This window comes from Coloeus monedula, assembly GCF_965178545.1.
Source record: "Coloeus monedula genome assembly, chromosome: 4".
NCBI lineage: Eukaryota > Metazoa > Chordata > Aves > Passeriformes > Corvidae > Coloeus > Coloeus monedula.
Window position 1 is genome coordinate 47,914,931 of NC_138784.1, and position 16,426 is coordinate 47,931,356.

At 43.6% G+C, this 16,426-nt stretch overlaps 1 protein-coding gene across 1 annotated transcript in view; it reads right to left on the reverse strand.

The window, feature by feature from the left end:
- Positions 1 to 11,891, reverse strand: part of PDZRN4 (PDZ domain containing ring finger 4) — a gene marked incomplete at both ends in the record, with an annotated part of 233,416 nt that extends 221,525 nt beyond the window's left edge. The window contains 3 exons of the mRNA XM_082280601.1: positions 4,937 to 5,041; positions 8,785 to 8,871; positions 11,250 to 11,891. Of these exons, the coding sequence (XP_082136727.1) occupies positions 4,937 to 5,041; positions 8,785 to 8,871; positions 11,250 to 11,891 (834 nt within the window). The remainder of the gene's footprint in view (positions 1 to 4,936; positions 5,042 to 8,784; positions 8,872 to 11,249) is intronic.
- Positions 11,892 to 16,426: the final 4,535 nt, after the last annotated feature.

Genomic DNA, 16,426 nt, shown 5'->3' on the forward strand with positions numbered 1-16,426 from the left:
TGCAACATAATATGAATTTGTTACAGATTTAAGAGAATATAGCTAAGGTATATTTAGAGGCACTGAAATCCACACCACTAAAATTAACTATATTAAGTTTTCTTAGCTACCATACAGATCTTACTGGCCACATCTTGTGCAGCTTTGTTTCAAAGTCATTCGAAATCTTCTGGCTCTGATCCCAGCAAGACATTTTAAGACTCACTACACTTCTACAGACATAATCTGACACTGGAGAATCTTAGCCAAATAAACATGACTAGTATCAAAGATTTTGCTTGAGCAACATAGTGAGTGTAATGACAGAAACATACAGAAGATAAAACATCACAAGGCTGACACACAGCACAGTCAGCAGTCTGGCAGTAGTTAAAAAAAGTCTCTGTGTAGGCACTTAACAGATGTAAGTTATTTCTGCCAGGATAAGCCTTAAGACTTCATCTTTATTGAAACTGGCTTGGCTGACATGTGCTTCAAAGCCATTGTGCGAATACTCTCCAAAAAAGTGGAAAGAACAAAGGAAAACATGGAATACAGGATGAAGCCTTATTTATTATCTACTTATGGAGCTCAGGCTGCATGAACAAAACATACAGTCATTATATACAAATGCATCTATCTTATTTTTCAGACTTAAAGATCCCAGACGAAATGTTTTCCTTTCCCTTCTTCTCCATCATGTCCACTTAATTCATGAGAATCAGCTGACTAAAATGCTGAAGGGCCAATATTCTCATTTCACTTGAGAGTTAAAGAACAGAAGTCTTTTCCTTGCAATGCAAGAACAGAAAAACACTTGAGCCTGTCAGCTGATGATGTGCTTACACTTCCACATATGAATATTCTGGACTTCAGCCTAGTCCTTTTTATTTGCATACAAAGCTTTTCATTGCTCTTTTGTTATTTGGCAAACCTACTTTGACAGTGTGAATTAATAGTTGCTCCTTTTCCTCAAATTGACGAAAAAATGTTCTTTTTAAGAACTGGATTGTAAAGTCTGTCCTGTGTTTTCTGTACAACATTGAAGTGATTCAAGAGTATTCTGCAAGACACTGTGACTTACATAATGGAAGAAGATGGGAGAAAAATCAATCACTGAGTTGTTTTTTATTCCAAAGTTGGGCTTAAAACCAGAGCATACAAAGAAAAATACCAACTCAAAGACCTAGTTCGGAATGGCTTGGTAATTAAGCATTAAGTACTGTGCTGCTTGGAGATCTGGCCAATGTGGTGCCATACTTACGTGAAGATGAACTGACTGCAAATTGAGAGTCAAGTTTTCCTCCACATGGAAAGAGCTGCTTTCAGTGTTAACCGCTCAGAACGATAAGTATGGATAAAAAAGCAGCAGGAAAAACACTTCTGTGTATCAGTAACATTGCTAAGGATCATAGCTGTTTTATACTGCCTTGAGGAGGTAATCAAGCATGAACAGAGATGAGCAATGAATTTACTCAGTAGGAACGATTAGCATGCAGCAAGGGGGAGATAAAATTATGCTGAGCTATATAACTGTGAACCATTCTAAACATACTTTGAATTTTCTCCTGGAAGCAACCAGAATTCTTCTGAACTAGCACAGACTAATAAACAGCCCTGTGCACTGCTTGCTGCTTGTCTCCTCTTGACACAATTCAGATGTTCAGAATCACAATGCATGTGAAAAGGAAGTGAAAAGGGTGAAAAGGAAGAAAATAGAGATCCAAAAGTTAGAGCTTGGGTGGCTTTACACCACACTCATATGCAATGGTTTTATGTTGGGAGTCAAAGATATCAGTGCTGCATCTGGTTTTATGAGATGCTTTTTATAGAATGTGAACAGTTTTAGTCCTGGAAAACACAATTCAGTGTCAACTTAGGGAGCTGGATTTTTGGATAAAAACTTCTGAAAGCATCAGAAGACCATGACATCCACAGGAACTGCTACATAGAAGTAATTCGTAAGGGTTTATTCTTGATGAATAAATAATGATCATTTGAGGCTTGTAATAGGATTCCTGGAAATATATATCAAAGTGTTGCTTGTGCACATCACTGTCCCAGGTCAGCTTTACAATGCGTAAACAATTTTTCCACAGAGGAGTTAACCTTTAATAAAAAAGGTAATGCTGTGCCTGAAACCTGTTCTTCAGCAGAACGGTGAAAATTATCAACAAGGGTCCATGACCATCCCCCATGAAGAGATGCAGTCCCCTGACACAAGGGATCTGGGGCTGTCACCCTGTCACTGTCACACACCACCACCCTGCCAGCACACAGGTATCTGTTTCAGCTTTCAGGTCCTCATGCACAAAATATGCTCCCCTGAGGGTAAAGCCCAAATAAACACCAGCCTTCTTCACACAAAAGTATCAGAGGCTCTATGGCCTGGGCACATTGATCTCAAAAACTTCCATCAACTCAAGTCATTTCTGTGGTACTTTTACGCTTAGAATAAATACCTCAAGAAAGAAATCTGATTCCTTCCCTTGACATTCTTCTAAATACCTTAACAATTATTTGGCAATGTTTCTGCTACAGATAATGATATATATAAATAAAAGGCAGCACTACTTATGTCTGCCAGCCTTGGCTCTCAATTCCATCTGCCAATGCCATAGGACTGTGAAATCCATTTGCTGCATTGTCACCCACAAGATGGTCATCTGAAATGTGCACAACCCACCATAGTCAACCATGTGCAGTTAATACTTGTAAAACATGTGATAAACCACTGAAACAAATTACCTTCTTTATTTAGCAACATGCCTTGAGAACAGATTTTCTGATTTAATGGGATAGTTCTGTCCATTATCCCATTAGATACACATTGCTAGAAACACCCCGGGCATCCTATTGCCAAATAAATGACTTAAGCTATTAAAGGCTCTTCAAACAACATCAGTTCCTTCTGTGCTTGATTATTGAAGAATGGTCTCATAAAATATCACCCATTAGATCAGATCACCGAATAAGCAAAGAGCAAGCAATAAGAAGTCCCACTTCCTATCAACTTCTCACCAAAACTCATATTCTGTATATCTGCCAATGTTTTTTAAACAGTTACACCATCCTGATTATTTCCTCACAGCGAAAGCTTTCAGATTGATCTTTCACAACAAACCACAGCAAGATGACACTGGTAGCTATACATGGGCAATGAAAAATTCAGCGTTCTGACTCCAGCTGCTTCCTGTACCTAGCATGGAGGAATAATTTCTTCTTTGCATTTCACTTAGAATGCCTTAGTGTTACTATTTCTTCTCCTCTTTTTATTTTGGTCTAATAAATTTTGAAACACTGAAACATATACTAGAATATTTGGCCTAACCCAAAATATTTTTAAATACTTGCCCGAATACAAAAGCTCTGTACAAAGCTGTTGCATATTAACATGGTGCTCCATTCAGAGCTGTATGAATACTTACACTAGATTGGGTCTATAATGTCAAAGAGAACTGGAATCTGTTTCAGTATGATTTTATGCACCCAGAATTTTTCAACATATAAAAATCAAGCATCAATTATGGTGACATTTTGAGAAATGACCTCACATTTAAAAAATGCTGGTTTGTGACTTTATTCTTCCTTCCTCCAAAAACACTCCATTTTGCCTTAAAAAACAAGGCACTATAAAAGCACAAGAAATTAAAGAAGGAAGTGCTGAGCAAATGCATGAAACTACATAGCTGGTCAGTCTGTAAAAAAACCCAAAACAAAATATGGTAAGTGAAATAGTAATGTCAGAAGAAAATAGATCTTCACAGCATAAGGCTACTGTTACAAAAAAAATCAAATGTGAAAGCCTTTGTATACCTTGGGGAAATAAGAGATATCGTGCAAGTTCAGTTCTTCTCAGCCCACTTGGTGTCTCCTAGAGATGCATCTATCTGCCAGCTAAGAGCATAAGCTTTATTTTTCCAAGAAAATATATTCATTTGATTTCACATACTGGCTAGGCTCCCAACATCAAGAGCAATGCCAGCATTCAAACACTCTTAGCTTAGGTTTTTAGTCCTTAACAAGGTTTAACACAAGAAACCAGCACCAGAATTCTGCATTTATCTTCCAATCCACTTGTTTCATGTGTCTTTGTTCAAACACCCGTCCAACTGACAAGTTCACACCATGCTTCTAAGCCTCCCCTAAACTCGCAAAGCTGGAGTGACGCAGCCTAAACAAACCCAGCAGCCAGTGGTACGTGCTGTCACTGCCAGTTGTGTCAGAGCTGTGCTGGGAAATGCCGTCTTGGCAGCACCCTAAGGAGCCTATTTCAGTCACCATTTGAAACTGCTCCTTTGAGATTTCTTACAGGGCTAATTACAGTTGCACGTGTAGGGTAGGCATCGACCTATTCTTCCAACTGAGTTATTGATTTCTTTTATTATTTATAGTTATTTAATGAGAAAAACTGCATGCAATGCAGGAACAAACTGAAAATTCCATGCTAGCATATTACATGACCATGAAAGTGCTGTATTGATCCAGGTGAGAACAATAGATTATCTCCTTCTGATCATACAGCAGAAAGTACTTCCTCTGCTTAAGAAGTTTCACAGCAGTGCTTACCAAGCCATCTCCTCTGCCTTGTCCCAGAGTCATGACAGTAATAGTCCCTACATAGGACAAAATCAGTTTCACTAAACATGTGAATTTTCATCGTTTGCCTTCTTTCTCAGCTTAATGAAAAGAAATGCAAAATGCCTCTATTGCTTTCTTTTTAAGTGCTGACACCTTTGCTTCACTTACATCAGCTTAATCGCAACACCAGTAAATTTATTACTTGTCTTACTTATGTCTTTAATTCTAAGAAATGTTCAAGCAGTTCAGTGTACAAGAATCATGTCTGGACACAGCAAAAGAGAAAAATTACAACATACTTAGGGTGAAAACCATGAAATCCTTTATTAATCTGATAATATGACAGACTAATCCATTGGTGAGGGTTTTTTCTTACCTCAATAATCTTGTCATGAATTTGCAGGCCTTCTGCTTTGTCTGCAGGTCCATTTTCCAAAATCCTCGACACATAAATTCCCTCAGCAGATTCCTCCTGATTGTTCTGTACCAGGCAAGAGGGAAGTTGCAAAAAGGGCCACATTAGTACAAAACCTGAGATGGTACTAAAATCAGCAGCAATGAAAAATGTAAATCCACCTGAAATATGCAGTTCACTTTTCTAGCTAAGAATTAAGCTCCTTGAGAGTTTTTTTAACTTGCTTAACACAAAGTAGTCATTAATCAAAAGGACAGAATTAATGAACTATTCCAGCAATTTTTATAAGATTATCCATTTACTTCCGGTTATTTTAGTCTAAATGAGACACAAGGTGCAAGAGTAATCTGATCCCAGCTAAAATACTTGGAGCAAACCTCAGACTTCACAGCAGCCTAGCACATAAATGCACAGTAGAAGACACTCATAAAAATGGATGCACAAGTGTCTCTCCCAGAAGGAAAAGGGGTCCTGCAGTACTGCTGCTTGCAAACTACCTTACTGCATTTGAAAATAAAGCTCCAAAGAACAAAGTGACACTAGTTAGCTGGCACGCTACATTGACAGGATTTGGTCGGAACTGGTTAACCTCATAAATCCTGTTCACATGGGAGATTGAGAACTTGCTCAACTATGAAATCCACACAGATGAGCTGTGGACAAAAAGAAAACCCGCTTCCAGTTGATCTCTATGCAACACTAAGTACAGCTCGCATAAGATCAAATTTAAAACAGACAAATTATCTGCCACAGCTGCAACAATATAACTGATGTTGCTGTACATGCTGGAACTACTTTATTTCATCACATGGTAGTTAAAAGTAGTTTTAAATAATTATTAATAAAGAACTAATGTCAAGCAGACGGTGCCTACTTACAGGGTTTTTTTGAGTGTTTATACAAATAATAACCTAGCTAGCAATAACTAAAGGAATAGTTTACCAGCTGATTTATGCTTTAGATTGCAGTTTATATGATGCTTATTTTCCTTCTGTGACTGGTGAATCCCTGACCAACAGCACAGTTCATATGTGCACAGGTTTCTAGTCTAGGTCCTATACATTCATGGGGAAAATGCTTTATAACTTTTTCTATTAAGAAGACTGTAAAGGCATATGTAGAACATACTTTACACAATGTGTCAACAGTCCTGTGGAGACTTAAGCCAGGTAGATTTAAGGTTAATAAATATTTGTTCAACATATTAGTCAGACTATGTTTTCATAAACTCCTTTTTTTTTCTGCCTTGTCACAGAGACTCATACATGTCAGGTAAGAGGCAAAAGGGAAACACAGTAACAGTTTTACAATATTTTAAAATGACGAATGAACAGACTTCCATTGACTTCCCATCTAAGCAGTGAGAAATGAAACTCTGATAAAAGAAGCATAATGGCCATTAGTGAAAAGACAAGAGTGACATGGTTTGGTTTTAACTTGAGAAAACCAAAAGTTAAATTACAGCACTTAATACATAAAACTGTATTTCTTTCCATCAGAAATTTCATTGGCTTTTTCAAAAGCAACATATGACCCGTTAAGAAAAAGGGTATTTCAGTGTGGCTTGTGGTCCCCATCAGTTGCATGTGCTGGTACCCACCACTCCTGACAGGAAAACACAGCACAAGGCACACTGAGCTGCAGCACTACGTCACACAGCCCAGGTGCTGTGCAGCAACTGTGCCCGCAGCACACACCTCCCTCCAGCCTGGCTTTGACGTGGTGTCCTCAGGGGAAACCGTCCTCTCAGCCAGACAGAGCTGGGGCCCATCAAAAGCAGCCTTGCTCCCTCAGAATAATGAATCACCTCTCAGAAACACACTTATGAGAAGCAAGTTCCTTTCTGACAAAATAAAAGATGATCCTATGATGAGTTGTTCCTCTCCTCCTCCCTTCAGGTAGGAGGTAAACAGTGGGGATACCTATTATGGACTGAAAAGAAACACAGCCAGCGGAAAGTATGTGTGTACGTTCCCCAAGTCACCAAGTCATCAAGAGCTTTTTACAGTGGGAAAAAGCTGCATTGTACTTATAAAACACAAATAACATGTGGTGAAGAACTCATTCCCAAGCAAGTGACTAATATAAAGACATCACTGTTCTGCTCTTCTGCTGCAAGAGCCAACGCTTCAACCAAGCCAACGCTTCACTTTTCCCCAAACAACCTGAACGTACAGAGCACCTTCACCAACTCTTTTTGTCTTTTTAATAACAACTCCTGTTCTACTGTTTAAGCTTTTGAGCAGAACTTTGTGTTTTCAATATTTGAGTCAACTCAAGCATTTTTTTTTTCCTGTTCTATCCTCAGGTCCAGATACACTGAGTCTCACACTGGTATCTGGGAAATGTCAATCAAATGCCTATGGTAGTCACATTTATCAAAATAAGAACAAAACACAAAGGAACTTCCAAGCTGAACTTCAAAGACTCAGAACCACCTGAGACCATCCCTGCCTCACAACATCACCAATTTGTCTCCAAATATGAGTGTTAATAGAAATTAATTTCCTTTTCTCCATTCGGCAGTTTTCTCAACGCCAGAGCTATAGAACTCCATATATTTTTCATTTACTCCTTAAAACTGCAAAATAATAAGTCAGAAAATCTGACAGCTTGTAATACATATAACTGTTGCAGCATGCACTGTCAACATCTAAGCCCTTTGAAGAAGCTCAGTTGCCATCCCAAGGAAACAGAACACATGCTCCCTTTTCCCTGCAGTTCTCCTACAGATGTAAGTAAGAGAAGTCACAATGCAATCCTAACTAAAGATGGTCTGGATTTTGTTACTGCTATACTCCAAACATGGCATGTGTATTTTAACTTGTAGCCACGTGTTGTCTCACCCTTCCACTAGAAAAATCTAAGAAACTCTTAGTTTGGATTTACAGCCCAAACATATGATTACTGCTGGTCTTCATATTTACCCACAGGGAACAGTAACTCTGCAGCAACTAATGGGAACAGACTCTTTGGCACCACTAAATATAGCTTTAGAGAAGAAGATTGCCAAACTAATAGACAGGGTCCTACTCCCCTCCTCAATAATATTAGAAGGCTACAGTTCTCCCACTTAACAAGAACCTGATCAATACATAATTATTACCAACCCTTTTTAATCAACTATTAATTTTCCAGTTTAACAGGTTTCTTTACCCTTCATATGCAATAACAGTCCTGATTAATGCTTTTGGAAAGATGAAGTGAAAAAAAAGCACAAGCATATTCATGTGTATGTTCTAGGTGGGGGCTAGTGATCCTTATGCATATCCTATGGTTTGCAATGAACTTTCTAAACCTAGACTGATGAGATTAAGATATAGCATTGATGAAAACCATTTCAGTTCATAAAGAAAAACTGAAAGGAGGCATGTGAGAACAGGACATGTGCTTAAACTATCTGAGCTACAGAAGCAAATTTTCTTCTCTCCTTTAAATGAAGAAAAAAAAAAAAAGGCAAGCTGTTTCACAAAATTCCAATGGCTTAATCCTGCAACAATGACTTTTACAAGTAGTCTCAGAGATTTCCATTGAAGAGCTTGCACGAATACACATTACTCACATGGGAACTGAGTGTAAACCAGCCTAAAGAAAAACACCAGGAACACCTTTCCAAAAAATTAGAATAGTAAAATCCTCATGAGATTATGTCTTCCAAACAATGACTCCAATTATACCTGATAATAAACAGTTCTTCTATCTGAAGAACAGATTCCATACCTACTGTCATCAAAAGTAACTCTTTACTAACAGTGTATAGAGTAAAAGTAGATATGGACAAAATCACCTACAGTTACTTTTCTCATTACCTGATTGGGTCGTCCTCCTATAATATTGAATCCCAAAGTGTCATTTTCACGGTGTAGCATGATCATTATTGGTTTGCGTTCTCCTCCCTAAGAAGCAAGAGATGAAATATTGTTAAAGAACACCGTCTCAAGACGAAGGTATTAAATGAAAGCATTAATGCACATAAGTTTTTTAGCTGGAAAATATATTAGATAAGGCTTGAAGGAAAATTAGGCTGAAAAGACTTGGCACTGGAAAAAAAAAAAGGAAAAGTCATAAGTCACTGAAAAGTTAGCAAGTAACACCTGATTATCGCCAGTTATCTTGAGCTGAACATAAAAAAGGACAGACTTTTGGCGTAAGGAATGCTCGGCACCACTGAAAAAGCATTCAAAATATCTAGAAGTTTCTATAAATATAAAATCCCTGTACATGTTAACATTTTAAACATTAAACGTACAGATTAAAATACACATTGTAATTTTCAGACCGCAAAGCCATATCAGTGCACATTTCAAAGCAACTTTCACAGAACACAGAGAAAATGAAAACCAACTCTTCATCCCAAACTTTCACTTCTCTCCAAAAGGAAAGAATCCAAAACAATATCTGTAAAAATATAGGTTTTATTCTGAAAAAAAGGCTTAAAATATAAAGCAGACACTGAAAAGCAGAAATGGAGTAAAAGTTAAAAATGAGAAAAGAGAAATATTTTTCTTCAGTGGACCAGGTAAATAATTAAAATTAAAAATAGAAAACAAAACAAAAAAACGGAGGCTTTAGCACAGCAAGTTACCTTATTTTACGATGAAACACATATTTTATTAACTGTGTCAGTGACGTGTTTAATGCCCGAATGGTACATTTGAATTTAATTACGTATATTTTTCCTGTACTCAGTTTTCCTGCCCAGCTCCTGTTTTATTCATTCTCCCGCTCCGAGCGGCGGGAGATGCCCGAGCGGCAGCGCCCACAGCGACACCTCCCGGCGGCGCTCGGGAGCGGCAGGTGCTCCCGGCGGTGCTCCAGCCTGTCCCCGCAGCTCTGCCGGATCCCTTCCGACAGTCCCGACACCTCTCCTCCCTTCTTCAGCCACCGCTTTCCTCGCACACCTCTCGCTTAGCAGACTGCTGCCCCACTCCACATGACCTTATCTCATCTGCTAAGAGATGAAGCAAGTGTGTAGCACACCTCTCAGATCCAGCAACCTAAACCTCATGGACTAGCTAGCCAGAGGAAACTTAAAAAAAAAAAAAAACAAAACAAAAAAAAAAAAAAAAAAAAAAAAAAAAAAAACAAAAAAAACCCAAAAAAAACCCAAAAAAAAAAACAAAAACAAAAAAAAGAACAAGTTTTCAGAGTTACTCAGTGCCACGAAGACCCGTGAGATCTGTATTCTGAGCCATTCTGGGTCCTGCGAACAACGTCCCCTTTCCCATTTTCCATGCAGCAGGCGGATGCCCAGCATACTACATTGCTTCAGGCGTGAGTTTCACTGCTCAGACCTTTTCCACCTAGGATTTTGTTTCCCAAGGGTCCGTGAAGACTTAGGTAGAAAGAAAAATTGTTTGCATTAAAACACTTCTCACCACGGCTGCAATCAGCACTGCCTAAGCCTGCACAGTGAGCTTCCAGGCAGGAATTAAAAACCAACCAGCTCCATCACAGCAAGTGAAGCCAGCTCACCGCAACTCTCGGATGGTTTGTTTCGCCTACGGAAGAGAGTCGGTCTCTGGGCAATGCCCTCAGACCTGAGGGGAGAGCGCAGCACTGCTCTGGCCTCTACTTATCCACGGCGGTAGCTGTCATTCCATTCTACCAAACCAGAGAGGCTTTGATGTCCTTTCGCCCTCGTTTCCAAAATCTACAATAATTTTACACTCCAGTTTTTTAAGACAGCTTCTCAGCTGCTCAAATAAAAGTTAAAAGCCAGGTCCACGCCCCTGAGCTGCCGCCACTACCAGCTGGAGTAAAATGAGCAGCAAAAGCAGCTGGGTCCCTGCGAGGCGGGGCAGCCTAATGCGGACACCCTTACCGGAGGAACCAGGGCCCGTCTGCCGGCCGAGCAAGCACCCGATCGCAGCCTCTGTCAGGCACTACTGGGCTCACCGCAGCGCGGGGTTTCGGCTACCGACGGGCGCCGGAAGAAGGACTGACAAGAAGCGTGTCCCCCGTAGGGGTGTTACCAAAAATCAGTAAAAATAAAACTCTTCTTCATTTGGCAACAGGGTCCGGCAGCTATATCTCTCCGAAAGAGGCGAGGGACGGGCAGGGGCGGCTCGCACCGCCCGGGGGATGCGCAGCGGACCGGGCTGGGTCCCGGACTGCTGTAGTGGTGACTGCCGGCCCCCGGGGACACCGCCCGCCCCGCCACTCGGCCGGTCGTTCACAAGTCGGGCACGGGAAAAGCATGCTGGAGGAGAGCACAGCTGGAGGGGCGCAGACCGGGGGGCTCTGCCCGGCCGATCCCTGACGCCTCACTCACCTTGCCGGGCTGGCTGCCCGCCAGGTCCCGGGCGATGCTGCTGATGTGGCTCATGTACTGGCCGAACTTCGCCTGGTACCGCCGCGCCGTCAGCTGCACCTCGCTCTGCAGCGCTGACAGCTGCGCCAGCAGCGACTTCTCCCTCCTGCTCCAGCGCAGGGCCTCCCTCTTCAGCTCGTGACCCGGCTCCGGGGCGCCGCCGCCCCGCAGCGCCCGCAGGAAGCGGTGCCCGCCGCCCGCTCGCGGCTGCCCCACCGAGCTGCCCGGCGAGCGGCCGGAGGGGTGCCCGGCGCGGGGCTGCGGCTCGGCGGGGCCGGGCGGCCCGTAGCGGCACGCCGCGAGGTGGGCGGGCAGCTCCCGCAGCCGCACGGTGCGGCCGCAGCCCCGCGGGCTGTAGTCGCACTTGACCTCCAGCTTCTGGACGAGGCTGCGGAGGGGCAGGACGGGGCGCAGCTCGGCGGCCGCCAGCGGCCGGCAGCGCAGCGGGCAGCAGCGGCGCCGCGCCGCCCAGGGCAGCAGACAGCCGGCGCAGAAGACGTGCCCGCACGGAGTGGACAGCGGCTCCTCCAGCACCCGCCCGCACAGCCCACACTGCAGCTCCGCCGCCACCGGCCCCGCGAACCGCGACGGGTCGAAGCCCATGACGCGGCCGGGCACCGCGAAACTTTCGGCGCCGCGACCCCGGCCTGGCCCCGGCGCCGCTGGAGCCGCTCCCGGCGGGCGGCGGCGAGGGGCGGGCGGAGGAGCGGGGCCGCGCCGGGGGAGGCGGGCGGCAGCGCCGAGACGGAGATCCCGGCGGCTCCCCCCACCCTCTCACATTAGCTCCCTCTCCCCGGCGCTACCGCCCCACGCCCAGCCCCGGCACCACCTCCGCCCTCCCAGAGCATCCTCGCTGCGCGGCGGGGCGAGGGACAGAGGCGTGGGGACGCTCCGCCGCTCGGTCCGCGCCCTCCGGCCTCCCCCGTGCGGGCACTGCCTCGGCGGGCGAGCCGTGCCCCCAGCGGGTCACTCGGGGCTGCGCTATGGTCGCAGAGGGAGGGAGCTGACAGGCTGCGGGACAGCGAATCGCTCAGGCTCTGACTGCTCCCTCTTTCGGAGAGATATAGCTGCCGGACCCTGTTGCCAAATGAAGAAGAGTTTTACTGATTTTTGGTAACACCCCTACGGGGGACACGCTTCTTGTCAGTCCTTCTTCCGGCGCCCGTCGGTAGCCGAAACCCCGCGCTGCGGTGAGCCCAGTAGTGCCTGACAGAGGCTGCGATCGAGTGCTTGCTCGGCCGGAGAGGATGGGGAACGGGCAGAATGGCTTCGCTCCTGGGCTGGCAGCCGACCATGTGCCGGTAAATAACGCGCACGTGTGAGCATGCCTGTTTCACGTCTCTCCAAAAGGCTTCCTCCTCTCTTTTCCTCCCGTTTTGGGATATCCGTCAGGGCACAGAATCCTAAAATCCCCAGTACTAGTGCTCTCTTTGTTGCCATGCCATAAAGGAAATAAGTCGGGATAAGAAAGTAGCTTGTTGAGCTCCCTTAAACAACAGCATATGTATAAGCAACACTTTCATTTAAAGAAAAGCTAAAACACAGCAAAATCTGGAAAAGCGTAGTGAGGATCAATGGCTGCCTGGATTCTGCCCCATCATTGCTGCACAACCCACAACACACACTGAAACATGAAACCCCTAACACATTCCCCACATAACTTCACTATTGAAAACACAGGGCCAGGCTGCTGCCCCCCAGCCCTGTGGAAAACCTCCCAGAGCAGAGAGGGATGGAGCTGTCTGAGGGGTTTCTTCAGTGGGCTCCTTCACATGTGAATCAGACACCATAGTTTTTGGAAAGGATGACCGGTTTGGTCTGTCCAGGCCCAATCACAGGTTATTTTCCGGGCTGAGAACTCCTGAGGTAGAGCCAAGGGGTGTCCTCACCAGTTCTGCAATTTCTGCTTCGAATTCTAAATCTCATGAGCATCCCTCTGGGAAAGCCATGGGGGCTTTTTTCTGAGACCCACTAATGACTGGTCCTTTTCCATGACTAAAAAGACATCATGTGAGCAATACAGCAGAGACTATTTTTTCCCCCCAAAGCAAGAAGGAAAACTCTGCACACACCTGCCCCTAGAACTGTATCTGGGATGGCAGATCTGTTATGTATACTCATGATTCACTTAACGAAAGATTGGCAATGCCTCACAGAACATCTACAGACACAAATATTACTGAGAAGCACAACCAATCTACTATTTCTGACTTGCCAAACAGAAACCCACAGTTTCTGTTGGATTACCATGGCCATGAAATAAATAAGCCAATGAACTGCACCATCAAATAGTCTCTCATCTTGAAGACAATGTACTGTAACACAATATTTCATTGCAGATCAAAGTCACATTCTCTCACACGAAAAAGGAAATCAGACACCTTGAGTAACTTATTGTGCTGGTTTTGATCATCTATCCATTGATTTTAATTGCTTTGCTCATGGGGTCGAATCAGTGTCATTCAGAATGTTACAGAAAATTATTAAATAATAGTGTCCTTCTCTCCATTTTTGAATTTAACTATCAATTTGGCTTCATTATTTGTTTATATCCTCTCTCTTCTCCCAGTGCCTCAATGAATCTCCTTGACCTCGTTGTATACAGCCCAGAATTTCAGGTCTGAACACAGGCAGTAGTGTCTTCATTCATAAATTAAACTGGGCAGAGAACAGGCCCTGACACTGGTTCATGATCTGTTAAACTGGTATTGCTCCTGTTAATCTGTTACTGTGATGCTTGAAATAGTTTTGGCTGAGATGTGTGAGCAGCCTCCCAAATAACAGTTGGACACAGCACAAGGGCTGCAGGGGCAAGTCCCAAGAGATAGTTTGGGGTGGCTGCCCTCTTTTGGAGACTTAGGGATAAGGCTTGTGAGTCCTTCTGGAGTCCCTGGCACATTTTATTCACCAGTATAAATGCAGTCAAAGGAATGAGGTAGCCAGGTCTGAGCCTCAGAGCCTGTTGGCTTCTTTTAGATTAGGTGATTAATTAAACAATGGTTTAGAATTCCCATGGTAGGCATACTTGAAAACAACAACTCTGCCCTTTCTGGCTTACTTTGGGCATTGGTGAAATGTCAATGCACTGGCAAAACAGTTCCAGGCAGTTGCCTAGAAGGCAGTTGCCTTTTTGTCTGCTTGTGCTGGACTAAGAATTATCTTTCTTTGTCATGATGTCAGCACGGATGGAAGCACAGGCAACTGGGTTTATAGCAGAAGTAATTTTCCAGTGCAGGAACCTGTAATACAGACAAATATACTAAACTCATCTAAAGATAACAGCTGTCTGCATACCAGACCTCCACAGAAATGGATACACACGGATAAATAAATGCAAATGTTACCAATGTGCTTACAAGGGATGATTCCTACAATTAGTCCTATTAGTTCCGATGTAATCACGAAATGAAAAACACAATCCTCATACTGTCCTAAAATATTCTTAAAGAGACAATACAATTATAATTTTTTTTGCTCCTCCAAAGAGCTCAGCACCTACGCTCCAGATTTCATTCAGCCACTCCAGTTATGAGTTCACTGAGGTGGTCAAAGAGGGAAATGCAGATTTAGGGAGATGGAGAGGGGCTGAGGAGCATAGGAACAGCAGTGCTCTCATGAACACTGGGGACAGCTGACAGTGATAGTGCCACACTGGGACTGAACCCAGTCATGGATCAAATAAATGTGCAGTGCCTTGTCTCTGGATGAGTCCATGTCTTCAACAGCTTCCAACACATTCATTTTTGCTCTGCTTTGCTAAAGCAGAAAAAGTAATTTGAAGTAAGAAAGCATTTGCTTCCTTAGTCACAGGTACCTACACAAATGCAGACACACAAAAACACACTTTGAGGGAGGATATTGATGGGGGCAACTGCTGCTGAAGGAGTTCTTTACCAGCACAGAGCACTGCTGCTCCTGGTCATCAGAGAGGGGAGGAAGAGCTATTTCTATTGTAAATAGAGGGTTAATTCTGCCCATAGTTCTTTTCTCACCCTAAGCGGATTTACACTTTAAAGGATGAATCATACAGCTGTTTCCAAGTCTTCTGATAAAAAAAATCAGAAGAAAGTAAGAATTACTGGAATCCTAAAGGTAACTGTAAGGCTCCAGGGTCCATTGAAGTCAATGGGGAAAATCCTGTGAATTTTCAACTCACATACGTGGGCATAGAAGATGTATTTTTGTATTTCCCCCCCTCATTTTAATAGTAATTTTTCTGTATTATTCATCCATAGAATTTCATAGGAAGGTTCTTTTTCCAGCCACACTAGTAAGATGCTGTAACTAATCTAGAGCCAGGAGATCTCAGCAACTTCACTCTGAGAGAAAAACTTAGATCTGAGCATTTGCTATTAAAATCTGTTGTCATCAGAAGTCTGCAAAGAATTTATGTCACTGCACTTTGGCATGTTTCATTGTAGAGAATCACCTCAGAAGGTTTACAATTTTTGAGTCAGCAAGCAAGTTTTCTGTTCCACAGTTTATCATTGATCATGATAAGACTGTTTGAGGAGGTATCCAAGTCTGAAAGCGTACAGATTTTTGCTGAAAGCCGAGCAAGTATTTGCATTCATCATTTAAGGAAAGAAAATTCAATTAAGCTGCAGATATTCAGTGAAGAAGATTACATCCAGAAAACGTTTGTAATCTATGTTGTTGTCAGAGACTGAAAATAGTTCATGCCTCAAACATTGATATAAAGTTTTGCTCATTGTAAAGAAGCTACAACTAAAGAAGCCTCCCTGAAGACTGGGACTTTGGACTGAAAGTCAAACTGCTGATTAGATAAAGGGAAACCTGTTTTTCAGTCATCTCAGGCTGAGGGTAAGGTATGCATCCACAAAAGGCCAAAGCCACCAGCTGTGCTGAGAATCATCCCTGGCTGAGTTTGGGGTGGGGGGAGAGCCCAGCTCACAGAAGCCAGGTTTACACAGACTCCCCCCAGCCGAGGGGGAAGGAGGAGGTTTTGGGTGTGTGGTGCAACCTCTGGTCAGAGGCACTGAACACCCATCCTCCGTTACACAAACCGGCCCAGCTGTGGAACCCCCAGCCCCACAGGGCACATCCATGGGACCTTCTCGTGAGAGAAGCTGAGGGGGAGCCATAACCCCCCTAAAGTGCTCCCCAGAGGCTTTGCA